The sequence below is a fragment of the Ctenopharyngodon idella genome, chromosome 8 (assembly GCF_019924925.1).
Source record: "Ctenopharyngodon idella isolate HZGC_01 chromosome 8, HZGC01, whole genome shotgun sequence".
Lineage (NCBI taxonomy): Eukaryota > Metazoa > Chordata > Actinopteri > Cypriniformes > Xenocyprididae > Ctenopharyngodon > Ctenopharyngodon idella.
Genome location: NC_067227.1, coordinates 11,356,184 through 11,382,383, shown reverse-complemented (window position 1 = coordinate 11,382,383; position 26,200 = coordinate 11,356,184). Strand labels below are relative to the sequence as shown.

Genomic DNA, 26,200 nt, shown 5'->3' with positions numbered 1-26,200 from the left:
TTTCCTTCAGACATTTCAAATTCATGCATTTGGCAGACACTTACAGACTTACAAAGCTACTTACAGTGCATTCAAGGTATACATTTTTGTCAGTTTGTGTGTTCCCTTGGATTTGATCCCATGATCTTAGCAGTGCTAGCATCATGTGCTACTCGTTGAGCTAGCGGGACAGAATTTAGATTCACTTGTCTCTGGAAAAATTTCATATTTTTCTTTACCTTTCACCATCCATCTTTTGTACTGTTAATCATTTCTTCTTTTCTTTACTCTTAATGGGTTAGTTTCCCAAATAATCTGTCTGTCATCATATTTAAACCTGTCACCATATTCTTTCCCTTATTTTGTGCTTTTTAGTGGCAGAGTTTACAGACCAGCCGAGTGAATTGAGAGGCTTCTCCGTTCACACTCGTTTGGTGAAGGGTCCACGGGGCTTCGGCTTCAACATAGTGGGAGGCAGCAGGCGGAGGGAGTTCCTGCAGATTTACAGCATCACTCCCGGAGGACCTTCAACACTTAACACAGGTAACCGCCCTCATCATTCTTCAGACGCCCACTGCGGTAGAGGACTGTGGTTACAAAAAAGGGTATTTTTATGTTTTATTTATAGGTTGCTCCTCTCTTTCTCTCTTCCTCTATATTACACTTTCTGTTCCACTGTGGATTAGTGTTGTGATTGTGTGATTCTGTTGAACGAGAGTCTCGATCTTCCTCTAATCCTAATGGCCTGCATGGAGTAATCCAGCTATCACTGCCTGCCAACACACAAATTTACAATTAAATTTGACATTATGAACACGCTCTCTCTCACTTCACTATTACAAGCAGACATCAGACATATATATATATATACAGTGGGTACAGAAAGTATTCAGACCCCCTTAAATTTTTCACTCTTTGTTATATTGCAGCCATTTGCTAAAATCATTTAAGTATTCAGACCCTTTGCTCAGTATTTAGTAGAAGCACCCTTTTGATCTAATACAGCCATGAGTCTTTTTGGGAAAGATGCAACAAGTTTTTCACACCTGGATTTGGGGATCCTCTGCCATTCCTCCTTGCAGATCCTCTCCAGTTCTGTCAGGTTGGATGGTAAACGTTGGTGGACAGCCATTTTTAGGTCTCTCCAGAGATGCTCAATTGGGTTTAAGTCAGGGCTCTGGCTGGGCCATTCAAGAACAGTCACGGAGTTGTTGTGAAGCCACTCCGTTATTTTAGCTGTGTGCTTAGGGTCATTGTCTTGTTGGAAGGTAAACCTTCGGCCCAGTCTGAGGTCCTGAGCACTCTGGAGAAGGTTTTCGTCTAGGATATCCCTGTACTTGGCCGCATTCATCTTTCCCTCGATTGCAACCAGTCGTCCTGTCCCTGCAGCTGAAAAACACCCCCACAGCATGATGCTGCCACCACCATGCTTCACTGTTGGGACTGTATTGGACAGGTGATGAGCAGTGCCTGGTTTTCTCCACACATACTGCTTAGAATTAAGACCAAAAAGTTCTATCTTGGTCTCATCAGGCCAGAGAATCTTATTTCTCACCATCTTTAGCAAACTCCATGCGGGCTTTCATGTGTCTTGCACTGAGGAGAGGCTTCCGTCGGGCCACTCTGCCATAAAGCCCCGACTGGTGGAGGGCTGCAGTGATGGTTGACTTTCTACAACTTTCTCCCATCTCCCGACTGCATCTCTGGAGCTCAGCCATAGTGATCTTTGGGTTCTTCTTTACCTCTCTCACCAAGGCTCTTCTCCCCCGATAGCTCAGTTTGGCCGGACGGCCAGCTCTGGGAAGGGTTCTGGTCGTCCCAAACGTCTTCCATTTAAGGATTATGGAGGCCACTGTGCTCTTAGGAACCTTAAGTGCAGCAGAAATTTTTTTGTAACCTTGGCCAGATCTGTGCCTTGCCACAATTCTGTCTCTGAGCTCTTCAGGCAGTTCCTTTGACCTCATGATTCTCATTTGCTCTGACATGCACTGTGAGCTGTAAGGTCTTATATAGACAGGTGTGTGGCTTTCCTTATCAAGTCCAATCAGTATAATCAAACACAGCTGGACTCAAATGAAGGTGTAGAACCATTTCAAGGATGATCAGAAGAAATGGACAGCACCTGAGTTAAATATATGAGTGTCACAGCAAAGCGTCTGAATACTTAGGACCATGTGATATTTCAGTTTTTCTTTTTTAATAAATCTGCAAAAATGTCAACAATTCTGTGTTTTTCTGTCAATATGGGGTGCTGTGTGTACATTAATGAGGAAAAAAAATGAACTTAAATGATTTTAGCAAATGGCTGCAATATAACAAAGAGTGAAAAATTTAAGGGGGTCTGAATACTTTCCGTACCCACTGTATATATATATATATATATATATATATATATATATATATATATATATATATATATATGGGCCATTCTACAGATTTGGTTCAAAATCTGAGTTGGAATCATCTTGAAAAAAATCTTTCCACAAAAAAAGTCTTTTTCCACAAATTTTTTTATGAATGCAAATTGTATAATATCCAAGGTACACATTTTTAGTAATTGTTCAGTTAATTCTCAGATTGAATTTTCAGAAAGTTTTGGAATATTTTTACTGTCCTTAAATGTGTTACCTACAAACCTATTGAGGTTTTGTTTACATCTACCTTGTATTTTTTTTTGTTCTATTTTATTAAAAAGTTTTCACAGATAAATCAATAACAATTACAATTTTAACAATATTTCAAGTGTAATTTATGATATTTGTTGTATTTTGAATCCAATCTTTCTTTGTAAAAGGTATAAAGTTCATCATACTGATTTCAAAGTTAAAGATTCATTAGTTTGAATATACATTGAACCAAACACTATAATAACATCTTAGTTGATAATTCAATATACTTTATTTTTGACAAAACATCCCATGTTTCTGTCGTGACTGCACATTTTCGGTAGTGACAGTAATGTTTTTATAGTGACCACAAAACTTTACAAAATTTTAACTCACATACTAAAACACTACTAAAACATACTAAAATATTTGCATAGCTGTACTAAAATTGTGTTTATTTCCCCCAAATAAAGGATTATGTGTTCCCTTTTGTCACAACCGAAACTTCACCACGTTTCGGTCGTGACTGTTTCGGTAGTGACAATTTTAGATACTTTTGAGCCTAGCTCAAAGGCCTAGCTCAAAGATGCTAATCAACATATGGTTAGCTAGCACAGTTCTGAACAGTTGTACACACACAAAATCAAAATTTTATCGAATAACACCCAAAACAAAATGATGTCACATCTGAAACTTCACCACATGTTTCAGTCGTGACTGTTTCGTAGTGACAATTTTAGATTATTTTGAACCTAGCTTAAATCAGTACATGGTTACCTAGCAGTTCTGAACAGCTGTACACACTTAATTTTATAGAATAACACCCAAAAAAGTTAGCTTAATTGCAGAGAAAAGGTGTTTGGTAGTGACGTTCCTTAAAGTTACACACAGAGTTTCAGACTTTTGAACATTTACCTCAAAATGAATGGACCTATCTACTCACCATGTAGCTATGAGAGAGAGGAAAACGTAAATAGTTTTGAACTTGGGTTGAACTTTCATGTTATGAATTGCATTCAATTTAATACGTTCCATCTCTTGCCTTTTCCAGCGGACATTCTGGTGTACATCAATGATACCTGTGTGCTTGGCTTCTCTCACAAAGAGGTAGTGGAAATGTTGAAAGCCATCCCGGTGGGTCACACTGTAGATGTTGTGGTTCGAAGAGGCTACCCCATGCTCTATAACTCTGACGGCTGCCCTAAGATGCCCAATTCTAGGCTAACGGCTTCCCAAGACCAGTCACTACATCTACCTCCACCAACCACCACCCAACCCCAGGCCCAGGCTCCTCTCCCATACTCACAGCCACACCTCAGCCACAACGGTCCCATGTGGTCTGATTTTGAGAGGGAATCCTCAAGGAATCTCAGAGTACGGGCATCAAGGTTCAGTCTGGATGCTAATGGTAATTCACCTCCTATTGCTTCACCTCAAAGACCTCCATCATCATACCAGTACTCTAACGGGTACGGGAGTGGATTCCTGAGACCGCCACGCACTGCAAGAAGCATGAGGAGGTTACAGAGTGCAGAACTAGCCAGCCAGAGTGATAGTGAGGTGGTGTCTGCGATTGGATCACAGAGGTGAAAGGATTTTATATGTTATATTGTCACTGCTATGATCAGGGTTGGGTGGGTTATTATTAAAACTTCACTAAAGATTACAGAATATATGCTGTAAAATGTAATTTGTAACATATTCCATTAGATTACTTTTTTTTTTTTGACTCGTTTGACTTCATATTTAACACTGTATCTTAAAACAGAAATTCTATGATTTCTGTTTTAAGATACTTTAAAATATAATTTAACACTGTGATGGCAAAGCTGAATTTTCAGCAGCTATTACTCCAGTCTTCACTGTCACATGATCCTTCACAAAACATTCTGATATGCTGATTTCATGCTCGAGAAACTTTTTATTATTATAATTTATCAATCTATCTATGATTTGAAATTGATTTTTCTTGACAGACTTTATCATTAAAGACTTTATCATAAAATGCATGTAAGGACTAGAAATAGCATTTTAGCTTAGCATAAAGCTAAATGATAACATGGCAATTTACACTAGTTTTACTTTTTTCTGTTTCTCAAAATTTACTTCAAAACCCCACTGAGTGTATAAAAAAGCTTCTTTTTACTGATCATAGGTGGATTCTTTTCACGGAATGAGGTAGAAAATGCATTTGTAGCTGCCTTTGCAATGTTAAAGGTTAAAGAATTTCTCATATTTCTCATATTTCTGCATAAAAACACAGATAAACCAAATATTCTAGTAATCTTGTTTTTATTGGATACATATTTCATCTGTCAAAGCATTTTTGTTATTAACAGAATGATATTATAAATCCCCAAATTGAAGTTCCTCAATGATATCAGTGTTTGTTCTTGACAGCGCCCTCTGTCTACTCGGAGGAATGTAACACACATCATAAGAGTTTTTCAATACTGTTAAGTCTAAATACTTTTTGAATGTAACCAATTACCAGCGTTTAAGTTGTAACTGTAGCTGAATACAGTTACTCATATTTTCGCTGTTACAGTGCACAGCATAAATGAGTACACCCCTCTGAAACTTCTGAAAGTCAGCAATTACTCAATTACTTAGAAGACATGTTAGGGTTCTTTAGAGATATAATGTTGCAGCAAGTCTGCTTAATCAATTACCAAAGAAGCATGTCAAAAGTATTCAGGAAAATAAGATTTTCTTATCAAGGTGATAAAATGTTGTGCAGCAAAAATGAGTACACCCTCCTAAAAGTTACTAAATAAAATGAAATAAAAATTTTCTGGTGTAAGTTTAAGGCAATGTTTGATAAACAGGTAAGTATGTTGAACAAAAACATTTAAAGAGAAGTAATTTCTTGACAATTAAAAGTGTTATATAGCCCACTGAATCATTCTCAGACTTAATGCAATGAAAGCACTTGGGAGAGAACTGTCAGGAGACTTATTTCTTAGCACAAAAGAGGACAGTGGTACAAGAGGATTACCGAAATACTGTTTTAAGTGTGAAAATATAGCAAAAGTAACACAGAAATTCAAAAACAATGGACTTGTGACAAGGCCCCTAAAATAATCAGGCGAAATACCAAGCGAGTGTCTCAGAGCCAGCAAAAGCTATGAAAAGAGTGACTGTTTATCTCGCAGAGTAAGATGCAGCCTGCAGAAATGACATGCATGGTTGTTGTTCTCACTGGAACTACCTACTGTAGCCAAAGCACAATAAAGTCAGTTAGCCATTTCCAAAGCCCATATTTACAAAATATAGATTCTGGGAATCAATACTCTGGTCTCATGAAGACCAAATCAATCATTTTGGATCTAACAGCATCAAAAATGTTATGGTGTTACTAGAGGAGGAGTACAGTGAGAAGTGCCTGGTTCCCACAGTAAAGTTCAGTGGTAGTAAAGCTCTTATATAGGGATGTATGAGTGCTGAAGGTGTGAGGGAGTTGTGCTTTATCAATGCTGTCATGAATTCCCACACCACTGTGTAATTTAATACACAAACTTGAAACAGAAGATGTTACCCTTTCCTCATTCCCTGCATTGTTGGACATTTTTCAACATGGCAATGAGGATATGCATTCTCCCAAGGTGAAAAACCTTCTGTGGACATGTATTGCACTCAATCTTAACACTCTTGAGCACCTGTGGGGAATTCTGTAGAGACGAGTTGAGCAGCACTCCCCACTAAAGATCAGGGCATTTAAGGAGCTCATCATCCAGGAGTTAAACAGGACAGATGTGACAATTTGTCATGAACTTGTACACTCCATGCCAAGAAGGGTCAGAGCAGTATATTCAAAATTATGGAGGGCATACTAAGTGATAGAATATTATAAAATTGTTGAATTAAATCTAGGGTGTACTCATTTCTGAAATCCTTAATTTAAACAAAATTGGCTATTAATTTTATGCCTATTAATGACATATATTTCTCAGTTTTTATTATGTATATGTTTAATACATTTTAGTTTTGCCATCTTTCCATGAATTGTATTAGTGATCATAAAGAAATACATCTTTTGTATTTGTTCAGAAGGGGGTGTACTCATTTATGCTGTGCACTGTACATGTATTCTGTTCCTACCAACCCTGATCATGATACATTATGTCTACTGTGATTTGCTTTGCCTGACCACATGGTCTTTCTCTTTTTATCTTCACAGGGCCTCGGTCATCCGTAACCACAACAACAACTCTCTCTCCACTCCACCACCTCTACGCCTGTACTCCTTCAAATCTTCTGAGAGTGACCTTTCCTCAAGTACTCCACCGCCCATATCTCGATTGCCCCTACCCCACACAGAACTAAGTCCGGGTCCTGTTGCTTTCTCTCCAGGAGGAGGAAGGCGCTACTCCCATCTCCGTAAACCACAGCATTCACTGCTAACCCCACCTAGCAGTGCCCATTCAGACGGGCCTTACTTCACCTTCAACGGCACAGCCAGTGCCAGCAGTGGCAGCCCGAACAGCATTCCTTCACCCGGAGCCATGAGCGCTGTGATTGGCAGTGGAGTTGGAGGAATGGCGGGAAGTGGGGAATTAGTCCCTGTTGCCTTGGCTAAATGTGAGAGGGGCAGCAATATGGGGTTCAGTGTGACAGCAGGAGGTCATGGAGGCAGACAGACCCTTGTAAAGAAAGTTTGGGACCACAGACAGTGTAATGGGCTGCAGTCTGGAGATGCCATTGTGAAGATCAATGGTGCTGATGTACAAAGTCTCAGTTTTGCACAGGTAGAAAAAGAGCTGATTGTATTCAGCTTAAGCTTTTTGTTATGGTGTACAGTTATTATTAGTATATACATTCTTTATGTTTATTATTCAAGGTCCAAAGGATTTTGCAAGAACACACTAAAAAAGGAGAGGTTATTCTGCTGGTTTACAGAGGGGGTAAGTCATATGTTCACTTATTCCATTACATACAGTGTTCACATTGAAAATAAACATTTTGCTCCATTTATACTTTCAAATAAACAAAGCTTTAGGATTTTGAAACGTGTGTGTATGTATATATATATATATATATATATATATATATATATATATTAGATTCTGCACTATTTATAGGTCACTAATCAAATAATCAAATTTGTGACATTGATCATGTGATAATTTTAGAATATTTTCAAATAATTCTCCATAACATTATCATCAGTAGGTATGATATTGAAATTTTGGCCACCACCACAATTATTTATATTTTGAATATATATTGGCTGAATAAAAACCTTACAGGCTCTGGGTAATTGTTCTTATTTTATTTTATTACATTACATTACATTACATTACATCTTGTATACCTGATCATCAGATCAAAATTGTGGAGTTCATGCAGCTCGACAAACCAAATAATTAGACATTCAGATATTCATGTTAATTTTTCAGTTCACGCAAATTGTTGTGCTGCTGATCATATGATATGAAAATGTTTATATTAGTTTCAGACTTTAGACCCTACTGTATGTACTATTTTTTTTTTTTAAAAAGTGGCATTTTTAGATTGCAGAAAATCAATAACAATTGTGTAATCTTCATCCCTGTTCATCAAATAATTGTGTCCTCTCGTTGTAGGCACCTCACATTTCTCCAATTCCCCTAATTCTGTGCGGCGACTAACTCCTCCCCCTCCTCGCTCCGCCTCCGACTCTGAAGTCCCTCTTACCGACTCTGTGCCATTATCGCGTAACTCTCTCACTCCGCCCTCTCCAGCGCTGGTGCGCTCCTCATTGGTCCAGAGCACCAGCTTCCTGGATTCTGTACCTGTCACTCTCACGCTTGAGCCACGTGATTGGATGAGTTTGGAGGAAGGAGGGACGGTGCTCAGTCCCAGAGTAAAAACAGAGCAGAAAGAACAACCTGTGCTGCGGGGGTATGAGGTGGAGCTGAAGAGGAAGCCAGGTGAAGGCTTTGGATTTGTTATCGCCTCTCAGGATGTGGAAAATGTCAAAGGTGAGTATTTGTAATGCACCAACACCATGCAATATCCTGCAAGTACACCATGACCACCATTTGATGCAAGATATTTCCTGAGTCTTACTAAGTTTTAAAGAGTATTCAAGTCCAAACTAATCATTTCTCCTCCATAATCAAGTCAAGTGATCTTTATTGTCATTCTGCTATATGTAGAGACATACAGTGGAATGAAATGTTGTGCCTCGCAAGATCACGGTGCTACATATTTAAACATAAATATAAACATATAAACAGTTGAAGTATAAACCTACACATAGCTAACCTACTGAAAGTATCTACAAATAAATATACACTTGCACACTCATAAAAGAGTTGTACACCTAGTGCAGTGCTACAAAGAAAAAGCGTATAAAGAGACATTCAGGGCAAACAGTGGAACTTGGAGACAGTGCAAGATGAATTTGTAGTGTATGTACATGTAAACATATGTATTACCTTGTTGAGTCTGGGTAGCAGGGAGTGCTTAAAGTGTCCAGTGGGGGGTTCAGAGGTGAGTGGGGTGACTGGAGTTGACAGCTGGGGAAAAAGCTGTTGAGAAGTCTGACAGAGCGGCGCTCTGATGCTTCTACCTGACGGCAGAAGATAGAAGAGACTGTGGGGGAGATGGGTGCGTTCCTTCACAATACTGGTGGCTTTGCTGGAGCACCGTGCAAGGAAAATGTCTAGGATGGAGGGAAGAGAGACACAGATGATCTTTGCATCTGTGTTTACTTTTAACTGTAGGGTCTTGCGGTCTGCCGCGCTGCAGTTTTCCATACCAGCCAGTGATGCAGCTGGTCAGCAAACTCTCAATGGTGCCTCTGTAGAATGTGGTGAAGATGGGTGGGGGGAGACTTGCTCTTTTCAGTCGGCGCAGGAAGTGGAGGCGCTGCTGGGCCTTCTTGGAGAGTGATGTGGTGCTCCAGGTTAGATTGTCTGTGATGTGCACTCCCAGGATATACAAAGAAAAAAAAAGAAAAAAAAGGTGTTACAATGTTCAATAATAATCAACAAAGACTTTAAAGCTAGGGTGTCCAGTTTTGTAGAGGCTAGCAATAGCAAGCTAGCTTTAAAAGCATAAGATCTCACCCTCCCTTTAGAGCGCCTTCCAAACCAGGCCTCTACCAAAACACATGAACGTGCACAGCTAGAGCAGAGACTGCAAAGCATCATGAGAGACTATGGTCGAGAAAGGTACTAAAGACATCATTAAAACTGTTGACGTGACTGCAGTGGCTGCAGTGGTTCAAACTTAATTTTATGAAGCGACGAGAATACATTTTGTGCGCAAAAACAAAAATAACGACTTTATTCAACAATATCTTCTCTTCTGTGTCATTCTCATACATTTTTTACGTCCAGGTTCTACGTCAGAATGCTGACTCATTATTGTCCGGCTCCTGCGTCAGCATCACACACATGTCGCGCTGCTCACGTGATCAGCTTTGGCCAATACTGAGCCGGCATTCGGACATAAACACGGAAGCCTTCACTGTGCTTACTGCGTCAACTGCATAAGTGACAGGGAAGAGAAGAAATTGTTGAATAAAGTTGTTATTTTTGTTTTGTTTTTGCACACAAAAAGTATTCTCGACGGCTCATAAAATTAAGGTTGAACCACTGCTGTCATGTCGACTATTTTAACAATGTCTTTAGTACCTTTCTGGACCATCAAAAATATTTTAATTTGTGTCCCGAAGATGAACGAAGTTCTTACGGGTGTGGAACGACATAAGGGTGAGTAATTAATGACAGAATTTTCATTTTTGGGTGAACTAACCCTTTAAAGAGCTCTGACTTGTACCACCTGACTGCTGCAGATTCATTTTGGCGTTGATAGTGTTGCCATATAGAAAAACATAAATCTGAGTCTGAGGACATAAACAGCTCAGAGTGAAAAGTCACGGGTTGCTATCTCTTAATTATGAAAATTACGACATGTTTGCAGCACTTTGTGACTGTCTGTCTACAACTCTGCATGACAAATCTTCAAAATATTATTGTTTTTACTGTGCTTTTGTTCAAATAAATGCAGCCTTGCTGAGCATAAGATACTTCTTTCAAAAACATTACAAATCTTACCAACTCCAATCTTTTGAACAGTAATGTAGTTAGGAATTCACAAAATTTCTATATTAATGAAGCTCCATCGAGTTCCATGCTATTTAATGTTGTTGGTTAAAATGTATGATACATTTAAAGCGGTGACTGTGTTATATGCATAATTGGGCTTATTTAGTGGCAGCTGTATTAAGTTGACTGACTGACAGTGAGACAGAGGCCTGCCAACACCGAGGCCTGCCAACAGTCAGGCCCGGATACACGCACCCCTCCTTCACCCTCCCACTCTCCCCTACCTAAGCCCACAATGACCTCATTTTGCTCAGTGTTCCTTTGGTTTTTATTGAGGCCATGGCATCACTAAAGCATGAGCATCTAAAAAAGTGCCTGTCCCCAATGTCACAGCTGTTTCCATGTATATCAATATCTCAGATGCTTCTCTTCTGTATGACTTGATTTCATAATCTTTTTGAGCTGAATGTGCTGTCGTGATGTTTTACACAACCTCAGAGTCTAAATTAGAATCAACATTAATATTTGAGATTTTTACAGTATTATAAATGAATTATATATATTTTTTTAAGGTTTATACTTTATAGTTATATAGTTTAATTGTAGTACCATTCACATAAACCCTGTGTTATTTTGACCTGTTGGTTAGTTTGTTTCCAGTTTTGTTAAGCTATAGTTCTCAAATGGGCAATGCTAGATCAAGTCTGGCTCATATAATTGATCCTGTTCTTCTCAGTTATTTGGAAAATAGCCTAAAATAAAAAATCGAGTAGCTCATTTGTGTTCCTACACATGTACCGTACATAAATGTCTGGCAATTAAAGGCTCAGTATGGAGATAAAAGAGGGTTCGCCTTGAGACTGTGATGCCTGATGAAACACTGAATGTGTGTGTTTGTGTGTACAGCTGATGACTGTAGAGCCATATAAAATTCAGAGATGATGTCAATATAAGATATGTCAGGGGAGACACTGAGAGAATTATAAAGAGAGAAAGAATTCTGTCAGCAAGCAAAACATGAGAGTTACAAGATCAATGAATCAATAAGAGTGATTATCCTAGTTGTGCCACTGCCAGTGGATCTCTTAAAGGGACATTTCACCCAAAAATTATTATTATTCACTTTTATGATTTTTCCAAACCCAAATTACTTTGTTTCTGAAGTGAAACACAAAAAGTTAAAGTATTGTGGCCATACGAAAACTTTGACGGACTGACCATTTTTAAAGTTTAGTTATTCATTAACGATTTAAATTTTGGTGTATTTGTCAACTAAATTATAATTTTGCTTCAGAAAATTTGCAAAATTGTACATTAATTTTATGGGCTACACTGTAAATATTGTGTTAATTTTACACTAAAAACCGGCACCTGTGGTTACCAGAAACTCAATATAAAAAACTATGGTGACCGTGTATAGGATATATTGTATATTCTACAATTTGTTACAATTTGTACAGTTTTGTTAAATTGTAATATAATAGCAATTTAATCTACTTGAACTACCAAACTACCGTGCCCGGGCGCAGTTCATTTAGCCGTCCTAGGAAGAAGTGGGCCAGAGCACGGTTCAGTTAGGCTCAAGCACAGTACGCATGCAGTTTGAGCGCTAACCGTGCCGGAACATGGAACAGCTATGTACTACTTTTGTGTGCACTACTGTCATCATTACGACGGCAAACATCTTTATTACTACTTGGATATTACACTTTTCGATTAATTCGAGTGTATTTGGGTTTATAACGGGTCTGGTTCTCACCTTATTGATGAACAGGAATTGGAGTGGGGAGGGGGGAGGGGGGAGGGGGGACAATCACGCTCGGGCTCAGTTCAAGGCGACCGTGCTTACACCCTTAAAATATACTGATAACCACCGTAATAATACAAGTGCACAGGGTTATACACACAAAGGCAAAACACCATCAGGGTAACACACAATACTAAAATAATGCAGTAAACATTAACTAAATAACACAAATTGTAACAAAAAACACTCTAATGTACAATACTGATAACAAAAATGAAAAGAAACAAAATTATTTAATAAAATATAATCATATGTATAATTTCTCATAGGGGTGTCTGAGAATGTGACTGTTCACCGTAAATGATGTTTTATTAACAAAATTCGGGAGAAGCAGGTGCAGATAATTAGACTAATTATCACAGGTGGAAAGCATTCAGCTAATCAACCAACGGAGGTATATATACGGCAGACGTACCTCTGTTCGATTGACAGTTTATCAGCATCCCTCCACCACTCCATCTCCTCACTTCTAATTCTATCTCTCATAACCACATCCGGGGGGAGTACTCTGGGTTCGGGCCAAAATTCCGAGCTCGGAGCCCTCCCCCTGCACAGCACGCCAAATACGCATTACTTTTCTCTATCTAATTATATGTATATGTGAACTCGTGAAATTATATGTTAATTCAGGGGCTCCCAACCCATGAATTTTTTCAGCCAAACTCCTTAGGTGTAAAATATTTACTTGAAGTTTACTTGAACTACTTTTTCAATAAAAAAAGCAACTGTAGTCTGATTACGAGAATTTTAACACGTATTATAATCTAATTACAAGTATTTAATTTTTGGAATCTGATTACGCAATCCAGATTACATGTAATCAGTTACTACCCAGCACTGCAGACTGTACAATTATTTAATTAAATTGCAATTTTTGATTTGATAATCACACTAAGCTGTATCACGATTATCATGCTGCCCTTATTTATTTAATTTTCATTTTACCTTTGATATAATTAATTATTAGCTTTCCTGCAATTCACAAACCTCCTGTAGTTCCCTCACAAACCTCCAGTTTGAGAAACCCTGCTTTAATTCACAGTCGATGAAATAGATTTTTACCAAATTTTAAACATGAATTATAGCCATTCAATAACAACAAAAAAAACATTCCATTTAAGTGAACTTAAAACAATCATCACATAAACCCATAATAAATGTCATATTTACCTGTGTCCTTCCTACCTGTCTAGATAGGAAATATACAGAAAAAATTTATCGAACAGTCTGCACTGCATAAGTTATAGCCTAAATTAAATATAGATTAATCCTTATTAAAGCTACAAAAGTTCTTTAGTCAACAGCAGTGAGTAATTTTCTCTGTTACCTTTGTTCTTTGATTATCTTCAATGACAGACAGCATTGGCTGCTGTCACTGCCGCTGCTACACAACTCGATCTCATACGCGTCCCACTTTCAAACAACTCTTTACTTTCGTTTAACACTTTATTTAACTCATTCAAGGCTGCTTATGTGTTATTGTTCGTTCAAGCTCAAAAGAGAACTCGATTCTGGCACACTGTCTTTGCGCATGATACTGGCACGCGTCTTTCCATATTCTGTGCGTCATGTGCAGTGTTGGGGGCAATGCTTTACAAGTAACTTGAGTTACGTAATCAGATTACTTTTTCAAGTAACTAGTAAAGTAACGCATTACTTTTTTCAATTTACAACAAAATATTTAGGTTACTTAAGTAACGCAAGTTACTTTTCACATTTATTGACTGAAAGCTCTCCTGTCTCTAATTTAAACATACTAATAAGCAAAAATGTCTTTAGATTAGATTTAGAAATAAGAGTGTTAAACTGAATATTTAATGTAAAATATGTTATTGCCTTTGTATGTTTATTGTTCAAAAATTGCAATTAAAAAAAAAGGGAAAAAAAGAGTGTTAAACTTCCTTCTCCTGTATCCTATTCTTCTTTAATCCAGAATGGCAGCACAGCTGAAAGGTTTGTTTGAGTTGCGCACTCTACTGTACAGCTGTAAATATGCATTTCCTTCAGCCTGAGGCTTATTCATTTCACTTTTGGTGTGAAAGGGCCTTAATATTTGCCAAAAATAAAACTTGTTCTTATTACAAAACTAACAAGCAAGCCCAGCCCACGTGAGAAAAAGTAACGCAAAAGTAATGTAACAGATTACTTTTCATAAAAAGTAATTAACTCAATTAGTTACGTTTTTAGGGAGTAGCGCAATATTGTAATGCATAACTTTTAATAGTAACTTTTCCCAACACTGGATGTGTGTGTGTGTGTGTGTGAGGAGTCAGACATTCCACTTGAATGGTTTAAAAGGATTTGCATGAATAAGAGCGTGATCATATATTGTAAAGCTAACCAAAGGATGTCAGAAAAAATGGATGCTATGTTAATTGCGTTAAATATTTTTAACGTGTTAAACTGGAAAAAAATAATCACATGCATTAACGCATTAACGTTGACAGCACTAATATATATATATATATATGTGTATATATATATATATATACATATATATATATATATATTCATTATTCATTATATATGGTAAGGTATTTTACTGCTAAACAAGTGACAGTTTTTTACTGTAGCAATTTTACAATGTATTTTATGATAGATTTATAGTGCTTTTACATAATTGACAGCCCCATTTACTTGGAAAACAATGTGCAGTATATTTCTCAAAAATTCACCTTTTGTATTCCACATAAGAAAAAAGTCATGCAGGTTTGAAATGACACAAGGCTGTATAAATGCTGACAAGAATTTAATATTTGGGTGAATTATCAATAAACTATTTTCAATTTTACATTGCACCAGTGTTGTCATATGCTCACTGCACTGATACAGCATTAATTTCAATCCCTCAAATGCTTTTTATTGGCATGACCAGCATGCATCAGCAATGCCAAAGTCAGATTACACACATACTGTATGTGCATGTAGGTCTCTCTCGCTCCCTCCCTTCCCCTGATCGGCACCCCCCGCTCTGCAGTGGTCCAAGGATTAAATCGTTCATCTCGTTCGCTCTCTTATCGCCCCTCCTCTTATCTCCATCTCTCTGTCTTTATTCCCTCCTTTTCTCTGCCTGTCCACCTCTCTCCCTCTCTCTCATTCACCGACTCCAGTTGCCAAAGGAAAATGAACCCGCTACAGTAAGCAGCTCGCTCGCACGGCGAGACAGAAGCTCGTTCTGTTTTGTTTTCTTCACTTGTTTGTTTATGCCCTCCATTCGTTTTCTCATTATGACCCTTCCGCGTAATCGCTCTCACATGTGTGGGGATTTAAACGGAGTGTGATCCGGGATCGGGACCCTGCCTCCACATACACACACACACTAACACACACGCACACACCAAGCCATGCTGGAGAGACTGCAGTCTGCCTTGAAAAGTGTGAAGGACTCCAAACGTAAATATTTGTTTTTTTCTCTTACTTGATTTCATCCCATATTTCTTAAAATGATAATCAGCTAGCTGTCATATTCCTATTGGGAGAATGTCAGTGCTGATGCAGAGTGTTTTAAATGGGAGAGATATGTAGTGCTTTAATATTATGGGGTTTGATAGGCTCTATGGCCTGTTAATTTTAACTGTTACGACAGACGATATCTGCAGTGCGTTTGGGTATAGATATGCGTCTATATGTTGAGGAATAATTTATACATTTTTTTTAGGGGATACAATATATATATATATATATATATATATATATATATATAAACACACAATTAAAATCACTGGAAAGTCCCCCACCATAATAGAAAAACAAAGTTGTGTGTGTATTTTGCGTATGCAAAACTCAGGTCCTTATGTAGAGAAACTAATTACACAAAAGTAATATTTGATGGTGTTTTGTAACATCTCTGTGTGTTTTTGACCTGTTAAAAATAGTTTGGGGGGCTTTTGCTGTCAAAACTCCATTCTTATTGCACAAAGTGTGACTGAAACATTCCCCTAGACCACAAATTACTCACACACACACCACACAGCTATTATTGTTACGGTGCGAAAGCCCTATGCGTTCTTTGCTCTGGGCTTCAAAAAAAGCAGTACTGCATTGTACCTAAATCAATAGCACATCTGCAGAACATCTTCTGTTCATTAACTAGCAAGATAACCAGTCTTCATCTCATTCATACCGGTCTCGTATTCATACTTCTGCTTCAGTTGTGATATATTTTAGACAATCATTGCAGTAACTGAATGCAGAGGCTTGTAATCTTTTTAATTATGTTTTGTAATTATTGCCTCACTCCTCATATGCATTTGGTGAGTAATGTATTTCCTTGACAGACTTTTTTTTCCATTTGGTTCAAGTTGCTGTTTGCTAACTCTGTCAGAAGTGTTTATGTCTTACAAGTTGTGCACATATTCCTCATGTCATGAGAAATTAGAGTATCACACACTCTCTCTGTGTCTTTCTCTTGTCCCGCTCAGTCTCTCTCTTGTATTTTAGTATGCAGCGCTGGTCTTCTGAAGTGAATGGTGTTACAGTGCCAGCCAGTGCATTTCAGCAGCTGTGGAGCACTTTTATTATTGAGATGAAGATGTACAAAGACTGCTACTATATTACAAACTTTCATCAGTGTTACTTAAAGACCGCACTGTTTGTATCACTGTGCTCATCTTTGTTGTAGACAGACTGTCAGTCTGTGGATTTTACAGCAACTCTTTCTTCAGGTTACACGGTTATGCCAGTAGGTGGCAACAAGTGACTGTCTTTATGAGTAAGTGAGTCACTGAATCATTCATTCAATTGATTCATTCAAAAACATTGGCTCATTCAGGAACTAAATAAGTAACTTTTTATGAGTAAGTCATTAGCCCCTTTCACACAGTAATCCCAGTAAATTACCAGAATTGCTTTACTGGTAAATAAACAAATGTTCTCACAAGCAATGGCATTCTGGCTTTTTACCATTAAGAGACCATTCACACATCAACACTGAAATACCGTTAAATTGTGTGATGTCAGACATAAGTTTTCTTTTAATGCAGCGCCTTTGTCTTCATTCGCCCGTATGAGGAGAAGCTCTTTAGTTTCACTATCTGTTCAATTTTTTGACTTCTGAATGACAGGCATAAGGGATGAACACAGAACACATTTTTGCTCTTAAAAACACGAGAAGTGCATAATAGTATCCAACTGCAGAGCTGCATCACTTATGAATGGAAAAGAAGCCAGGGTCTCAAGCACGACACACTGAAAAAGCTGCAAGACACGGCAAAATGGTCAAAGATGTCCATCTAGCGCATATTTACATAAACTATTAAAAAGCAGTGGAGCTAACTGTAAACAGTGCAAAGTAATTGCGTCATCTCCATAAGAACTTTATGACTGGCCCAAAGCAGACTTCTTTAGTCAGCGCATTTTAATTTCATACATGCTCATACCAGTAATCTTCATTCTTTGTCCACACACAGCATCATACTGGTAACTGACTAGTAATGTTACAACTTTTCATACAGGTAAATTGCCAGAACTGATTTACCGGTATTTTTGAAAAGGTCCTGTTCACACATGGGGCCAGATTTACCAACCGCTTGTGCCAGCGCAAACCCTCTTTTGGCGTTAGAAAACTACTGTCAGGATTTACTAAGACATGCAGTGAAAAAATAACGCTGAAAAGGGGTGGACAATTATTTTTGCGGCTGACCTTATTGCATATGAATTTGTAGGAGTTTCCCTTTCAGACGCAAAATTTATGGGTGGAGAGTATTTAAATGAATCACGCAAGGAAATTTACTAATGTTTGCACTAGTCAATTTACTGGTGTTTGCGCCATTATTTAACGCCCAAAAAAAGCCTGTCTTAAATCAGACGCTAAATGGTAGATTGCCTTGGTCATTATGGAAATGATCTGGCTGCATCTGTGTTCTTTAATGCTCACATCGTCAGTAGATCATGCGCAGAGCTTTCCACTCCCATTGGCGCTTTTTTGGAATTGCGCTCTCATTGCGCTAATTTGCCCTGTTTAGTAAATCTGGCCCATGATCTCTTAATGGTAATTTACCATTAAAGACTGTGGGCCCTATCATACACCCGGCGCAATGCGGTGCTAGGCACGACGCAAGTGTTTTTTGCTAGTTTCAGCCTGACGCAGTTATCATTTTCACATCCTGCACCATGTTGTTTAAATAGCAAAAGCATTTGCGCTCATTTGTGCACCCATGGGCGTGCTGGTCTGAAAACGAGGTGTGTTCAGGCGCATTGTTGGTGTGTTGCTATTTTGAGGCAACTGAAATAGACTGCGCCATTGACCAACAAAAATCTGGTCTAAAGTCAATGGTGCGCCTATAGGCGTGCGTACACTTTGCTTATTACACACACAGAGATGCGCAGCAGCACACAAACATGCCAAATATTAAAAATAAAAGGATCACAATGTAAAAGATTATTATTGTGTGCATAAAGATAAAAATGCTTTGGTGGAATCCGGCTTGTCCAGTAGATGGTCTGGTCACGCGCTTTAACCTCACGCTCCTCGCTAGAGAAGCATTCGGTTTTTCCGCTTGCAAATGCTGCCATGTTAATAGCGAATTCGCCCTGGCACGAGCGTATCTGTTTTTTAAAGGGAATGGGAGACGAGACTCTGGTTTATTGCACGTTACGGCCAAAACACACCTATTACTCATTAAGAGAATAGGGACAACCCTTTTAGACCATGCGCCAACCATTTTTCCCATCGTTAAACTAGCAAAAGTGGATTCGGACACGCCCTAAATGCACTTGCGCCGTGCGCTTTAGACCGTGTGCTTAGATCGTTAAAATTGGCCCTGTATGTGTGAAAGGGGCTATTGAATTATTCACTCAGCTGATTTGTTCAAAAACACATTCACTCAGGAATGAAACTTTACTACTGTATATTGCTTGTTCGACTCAACGGTTCATTCTGTCTTGACTTTGATTGGAACTATTTAATTTGGTGGCGCAAAGACAAAGTAACAAGCAGTATCAAAATCGTGTCAATAGCTGCTCGATATTAACTTTTTGTTGTTTACCTGTGTATAAAAGCAGTGTCACACTCACAATCATGTTGTTGGTCTGAATTTAAGCATGGCTGTGATTACAGCCTTGTGCCTACAGCCAAATCTAGCATTTGATTTGACAGAAATCTGTGTAGTGCAGAAAGAGTCATCAATATTTTTGCTATATTTTCCTGAAACACTATAAATCTCACATGTATATTTGCTAAAAGTAAATTTTATCTCTGTTGGAGTACATTATCATATGTAGATGGCTTCAAAAAATCTTACAGTCAGGTCTTTTAAAAAATTATATATGTGTACATGTGAATAAGAAGTGTCTTGTGCTGTTCACATGGTTCAGCTTTACTCCATAACTTACTGCCTGTTTGAAGGTGGTCCAGTGCTTTCCAGGGTATCAAGGCTAAGTGTCTATGTGTCTTACACTGTGGCCCATTTGTCGGCATTACTGTGGGAAAGCATATGACAGCAATACTTCAAGCCCAATATTGTTACACAGTTTTCAGCTATCAAAGCAAATCTTAACAGAGCATCATTCTTGTTTCATCCAAAATAAAATTCTCTCATCATTTACTCACCCTCATGTCATTTCAAACCTTTTTAAAATATATTTATATTCCACAAAAGAAAGAAAGTCATATAGGTTTGGAGCGATATGAGGGTGAGTAAATGATTTTTAATTTTCAAGAATTTCAATTTCTTTTGGGTGGACTATCTCTTTAAGCTGAACTGTGTAATGTCTTCAATGATAATTAAAATACTTTCTCCTATCCCAGTTTAATGTGCTCAGACATGTATAGGTAAGCAGTTTGTAGGATGATTTCATTTTGGTTTGGGACAGGACAATCTGTTTGTATGAGCAATGGCAGGAGTGTTTGAGAAGCCTTTTTGAAAGCAGTTATATTTGCAATTCAGGAATTACACACTTCACCTTCAGTCAATAAGTCTCATAAAAAAAAAACACTCTTCACCTTTAAAATGCTATAAAACCAACAATTGATGCATTATTTATTATTCATAAATGCAACATAATACATGATTTAAATTGAATTATATAAATGATAGTTTGACCCTCACAGATGCACTGTAAAACTCAATAAGTTCAGAATACTTAAAACATCTGAGAAAACTTATTACCTCAAAACATTTAAGTAAACTAACTCATTTTTTTAAGTTAGTAGAACTACTTAATTTTTGTGACAAGTGGGGCGGGGCCGAGAGCTGTGGAAGCGGAGCAAGGCCAGTGTGGTGCACAGGTGTCTCTCATTAGCAATCATGTCACCCACAGTTCTCAGCCTCACCCCACTCATCATAATGTTAATTACATACAGTTCATTTACATAAACATGACATTCAGATCTTGGTTGAATGTTAGATAGCAAATAACACATTATTATAATTATCAAAGAGACTGTCATTATATACTTGCATTATATACTTGCAAAACTAACATATCAGAACCTCCTGTAAATCCCAACATAACACAACATTAAACATTAACTTATGTCTCCTTATGTTAATCTTGTGCAAAAACACACAAAATAACACAATTTCCACATTTATTTATATAGTCTGATGTATAAATCATTTATTTATACAGTCTGCTGCAACTCAACTCAATCATATCAAGTTCAGCTTACTACAAGGAAAGTTTGAGTTTGCGCAACTTTTTTCTATTAAGTACAATGAACTTTCATTATTATTTGAGTGAAACAAACTCATTTCATTTAATTAATTTCCCTGTTCCGTTTCACAGTCTGCAAATGATGTGCACAATTTAAATCTACTTAAGAAAACATCTTGAAACTTGTGCATCTTCTGATGATTTTACCATCAGCAGGTTATCATAAATAACTTGTATCATTAGTTTTTAAATCTTCCAGAACTCCATGTGGTGATGCATATCACAGTGAGTAACAGAATCACAAATCGTTTTGATGTTTTTGTGGCAGGTGTCATTTTGCTGAGAGACGATGACTTGCACTCTTTATCATAACACATGTACTGAAAAATAGCTAACTGACTGTCATGAGGACACAAAATGGAGCCTATATATGTTATTTAAAATACTTCAAAACACAGTTTACTGACTGGTAAGAAAAAATCATCGTTAAATTTTGCCAATTCACTCGCCATTGGCATTGGCACCAAAAAGTACATTTTTTGAACCCAGAATGCAATTTGTTTATAGCTGAATTAGTTTGTTCTCTACATGCAGGTTGTATTTTCTGAGTCTGATGGCCTATATAATGATTCTGACTCAACAGAACAGCTGCTTCGACTGAAAGAGTAGCAAAAGATGGGGGATGGAGGGATTAGATGGAGAGATAATGTAAAGAAATGGATAGAAAAGGAAGTGACAGATGATATGAGATCAAATGAAGAAAGATGAAGGGCAAGAAATAAAGAGGCATGAGAGGTCGAACATATGAAATATGAAAAAGTTTAAGAGGTTAAAGGTGGTTTATATTTCATGTACGTTGTCTTAGCAACAATGATTCTGAACAAATGTAAATGTGCTCTGCTCTTTATACACACTCACACACATACGTCAGCACTCTCATTCAGCGCTCAAGTGTTTCCGGAGGCTGAATCTGTATGACTCACACTGGATGCGGCATTGTGTGAAAACTAATGATTTTCAGTGACAGACATGATTACAACTGTCCTCCGCTCATTTTGTAACTCTACTTGTCTGTTTTTCTCAGCTTCACACTTTCTCATATTGAAAGGACTTTATTCATTGTTAGTTATTCATTTAGTAATTTGTCACAACAGATGCTGTAATAACACTTGAATCCTGTGTCTATATAATGGAGAACTCCACAACTGAACTCTGCTGCTGGTCAGACCAGTAGTTCAGATTTTTACTTTCTCTGCCACAAAAATGCATACATTTTATGTTAGAAACATATTTTTATGTGTCATAAAAATGTATTTACGAAGAAGTTCACAACATCTATGTATTATTAATAGCACATTAGGAAATAAAACAGTCATTTATAATTTTCAAGCCACAGTAACTGAATCTCCAAAGACTAATTCTTTGACAATAATGTAATATAATTCATAATTTAATTCATGAGTTGTAATACAAGAATGATTATCTGAATCTCACTAATATAAAGTCACCTAAATCAAGTCAATTCCATATTTACAATGACAGGCTGCTTTTTTCCAACACAGATTCTAGAAATATGCATATAAGATACAAAATTACAATGGGAAATGTGCACAAAAAATATCATTGTCATAAAAATATACACCACCATTCAAAAGTTTGGGGTCAGTATGATTTTTTATTGTTTTTGAAAAAAGACTTTTATACTTGCCAGGGCTGCATTTATTTGATTGAAAATACAGTAAAAACAGTAATATTGTGAAATATTATTACAATTTAAAATAATTGTTTTGTATTTTAATATATTTTAAAATGTAATTTATTCCTTTGATGGCAAAGCTGAATTTTCAGCATCATTACTCCAGTCTTAGTGTCACATGATCCTTCATAAATCTTTCTTAAAATGCTGATTTGCTTCTCAAGAAACATTGTTCTGCTTAATATTTATAACCATTATAGTTTTTGCATAATGATTAGGAAATTCAAAAGAACAGCATTTATTTGAAATAGAAATTTTTTGAAACTTTATTAATGTCTTTAGTGTCTCTTTTGATCAATTTAATGTCCTTGCTGAATAAAAGTATGAATTTCTTTAAAAAAAACAAAAAAACAAAAAAAAACATACTGATCACAAACTTTTGGACGTTTGTGTACATATATTTGATAAGTATTATAATTTATTTTATTATAACTGTGGTTATTATTCAAACATCTGATTGTAAGCTGTATTATAAGGCATTGTGAAAACATAGGCTATACATAACGTGCTACTGCTGCCATCTTATCCAGAGTGACTTATTTTTATTACAGGAACAGTCCCTCCAGAGGAATCAGGAGTAAGTGCTTTACTCACAGACAGATTAGTGATGGGAACTCCGAGCACTTTCCTCTTCTTATATTTCCCATTATGGGATTTGAGCCTTTGGGTTTACCAGCCCAGACATTTAACCACTAAAATGCCTCCCCAACCCCCCAAAAAACAGATCAAAATGATTAATTATTAAACTTGGCCAACCATGAGCACGTAAATGTCATTTAGCAAACATATTTATCCACAATTAATCCACATATGACTACCCGTATCATTAACGTATAAATTAATGGTTACAAATAGGGTGGAAAAAGGTCACATAAGATTCAATTACAACTGCTTTTGGTTCATGAAATATTGAGTAACATTATAATGTGTAGAATTTGGCACTTAGACACTTAACATGAAATCCAGACTGCCAATCAGGCAACATTAAAAGTCAAATAGTACTTGGATTGTCATTAACATTATGGTCTCAGTCAATTAGTGTTTTAAGGAAAAGCAGAATCTGTAATGCGTAACACCTCCTAGGCAGATCTTACACTGGCATCGGCCCAGCAAAGTAATAGAAAGTCATGTTAATCCAAGACGCTAATGCTAGTTCTTACAGATATCCCTTCAGGCTGGGGAGAATGGAGGGAAAATCAAAAGCCTTAGCATGAATTTTTCCCTTTGAGCTAAAGCGAGTCAGCATTATACATCAATGAAGATTTCTGTTTCTCTGAACACTGCTAACAGAGGTTCATCCCCAAGAAAATAGAGACAGGACAGAAAGAGAGATGTGTGTGGGCATGTGAATATTTGTGCCTCCAACAGAGTGTATGTGAGTGTGTGTCTAAGTAGGTCGGCACAGGACAAGTTTCTGTTCTCGTTAATGGCACACGCTAATGGAGACAGGCAGATTGACTTTAGGGACAAAGATGTGGACTTACAAGCTCATTTCCCTTTAGTGTCTGCACGTGACTTTTGGATTATTATTGCTTTATATGTACACAGACATTACCCTTACTAATTGATTCAAGAAACTTCCAGTAAAAACTCAACAGCTGGTTCGGTTTTATTAGAGAACAGATTTAGCAAACTAACAACTGTAGCAAATGTAGGTGCATGTGTTCAGATACATATGCTTGTCAGAATGATGGAAATACTTGACTATTTATTTATTGGATGAGTTTGACCAGATGGTTGAGGAAGAGCAGCCAAGTATATAACATAAATGTGATCTACTTCAGTACTGTTTAAAAGTATCCCAGGATGCTCCTCATGAAGAGCTTGAAATAACAATTAGTTCTAATGACTTACTAATAAGTCACCATGTGACCATACTAATTTGTTTCCTCATTTTAAGTAAATCATGCGCACAATATAATAATTTGTTCATGGAACAAATGAGTTCAACGTGGCCATGATTTACTAAAACCAGGGAACAAATTAATAAGTTGTGTAAACGAATTCTTAATTAGTTGCCATGATTTAACTGAAACGACTGACGAGTGCACGATTTAAATATTTTTGTCTGCATGTCGTGTGGGACTCTGTATATTACACAGTAAAAAAAAAAATGTCTAAGTTGCAAGTGAAACAAAGATTATAGGAGTATATTTTAAAAGAAAATACACTTAATTTCTAAGTGAAATTTGTTTTAAAAAGTATAAAAAAGTGGTAATTGAAAAAAGTTGGTGTTCGGTCCCCATGGTTTGTTTTGTTTTGTTTTGTTTTGTTTTGTTTTGTTTTGTTTTGTTTCGTTTCGTTTCGTTTCGTTGTTTTGATTTGTTTTGTTTTTTGTTTTGTTTTGTTTTGTTTCTTTTTTTGTTTTGCTTTGTTTTCAAATGATCAACATTGAATATTGAAAGTAAAGGTTCATTTTCCCAGCATTCTTTTTTTTTTTTTGCCAAATTTGATAAGAACTAAAGTTTATATTTTCTAATGTACAACATGTTTTATTTAAAGCATGTAAAAAAAAAGTCTTCAAGATTTCACTTGAAGCATGTAAAGATTTAGAGCTTTGAAATTAGTATAGATTTATAGTAACAGTCGACATGCTGTTATAAAAATTATAAATTAAATGATAAATTTCAGTATCAGTATTTGCCAAATATTTATATTTTATTCAAAATTTGATAGCATTTATCTCATGTGAATTGGATGAATACCTTGATGAACCACTTCAAGTAAACCCCTACAATGAAAAAAAGACTGCAAAATGTCTCATTTCTGTATTTTAGCTCCAGTTCAGATGTCTGTAATCTCTTATCTGCCTGTAATCCCTAACATCATATCAGCACCTTCAATGGAACGATGACTGTGATTTTAATGACTGTAAGGATTTGCGTTAAATCTGCATTGATATTCTGACTGCGAGCTGCGTCACAGGTTTCTGTAGGTGACATTCAGTGTGATTTTCTGAGGATCTAGCAGCTTCAGAATCTCTGATTCAGCCGTGTATTAATGATAGATGCCTTTAAAAGCCACCCTGGAAAGAGTTTGACATTGAGCGAGAGAGAGTAACTTTTTTCCTGCCACACTGATGAATAATTTCCCTCTATCTTTCTCTCGCAATCTTTCTCTCTGTCCCATTTGAATCCCTCCCACTTTACTCTTTCCAACCTCCATCTATCATCTCTCCCATTCCTCTCCTGAGAGAGAAATCTCCACAGAGATTTCTTCATCTGCTTTCCTCTAGATAATCCATCTTTATTCTTAACTGTGTGTGTTTTTCTGCAAGTCTTTGTGCATGTTCATTGTACACATAGGGGATATGTATTTAAATAATGCAATATGATTTTAGTTCAGTTTAGTTTATTTATATAACATATTTAATAACAGCAAAGCTGACCAAAGTGCTGCACAGGCAAGTAAATTACAA

The 26,200-nt window shown here is 37.0% G+C and overlaps 1 protein-coding gene across 5 annotated transcripts in view; it reads left to right on the top strand.

The window, feature by feature from the left end:
* The window catches only part of LOC127517122 (membrane-associated guanylate kinase, WW and PDZ domain-containing protein 2-like), a 105,425-nt gene that overhangs the window by 66,514 nt on the left and 12,711 nt on the right, over window positions 1-26,200 (top strand). For all 5 annotated transcript variants that reach the window (XM_051902340.1, XM_051902339.1, XM_051902338.1 and 2 more), the window contains exons 8-12: window positions 355-522; window positions 3,637-4,171; window positions 6,766-7,333; window positions 7,426-7,489; window positions 8,171-8,548. In XM_051902340.1, the coding sequence (XP_051758300.1) occupies window positions 355-522; window positions 3,637-4,171; window positions 6,766-7,333; window positions 7,426-7,489; window positions 8,171-8,548 (1,713 nt within the window). The remainder of the gene's footprint in view (window positions 1-354; window positions 523-3,636; window positions 4,172-6,765; window positions 7,334-7,425; window positions 7,490-8,170; window positions 8,549-26,200) is intronic.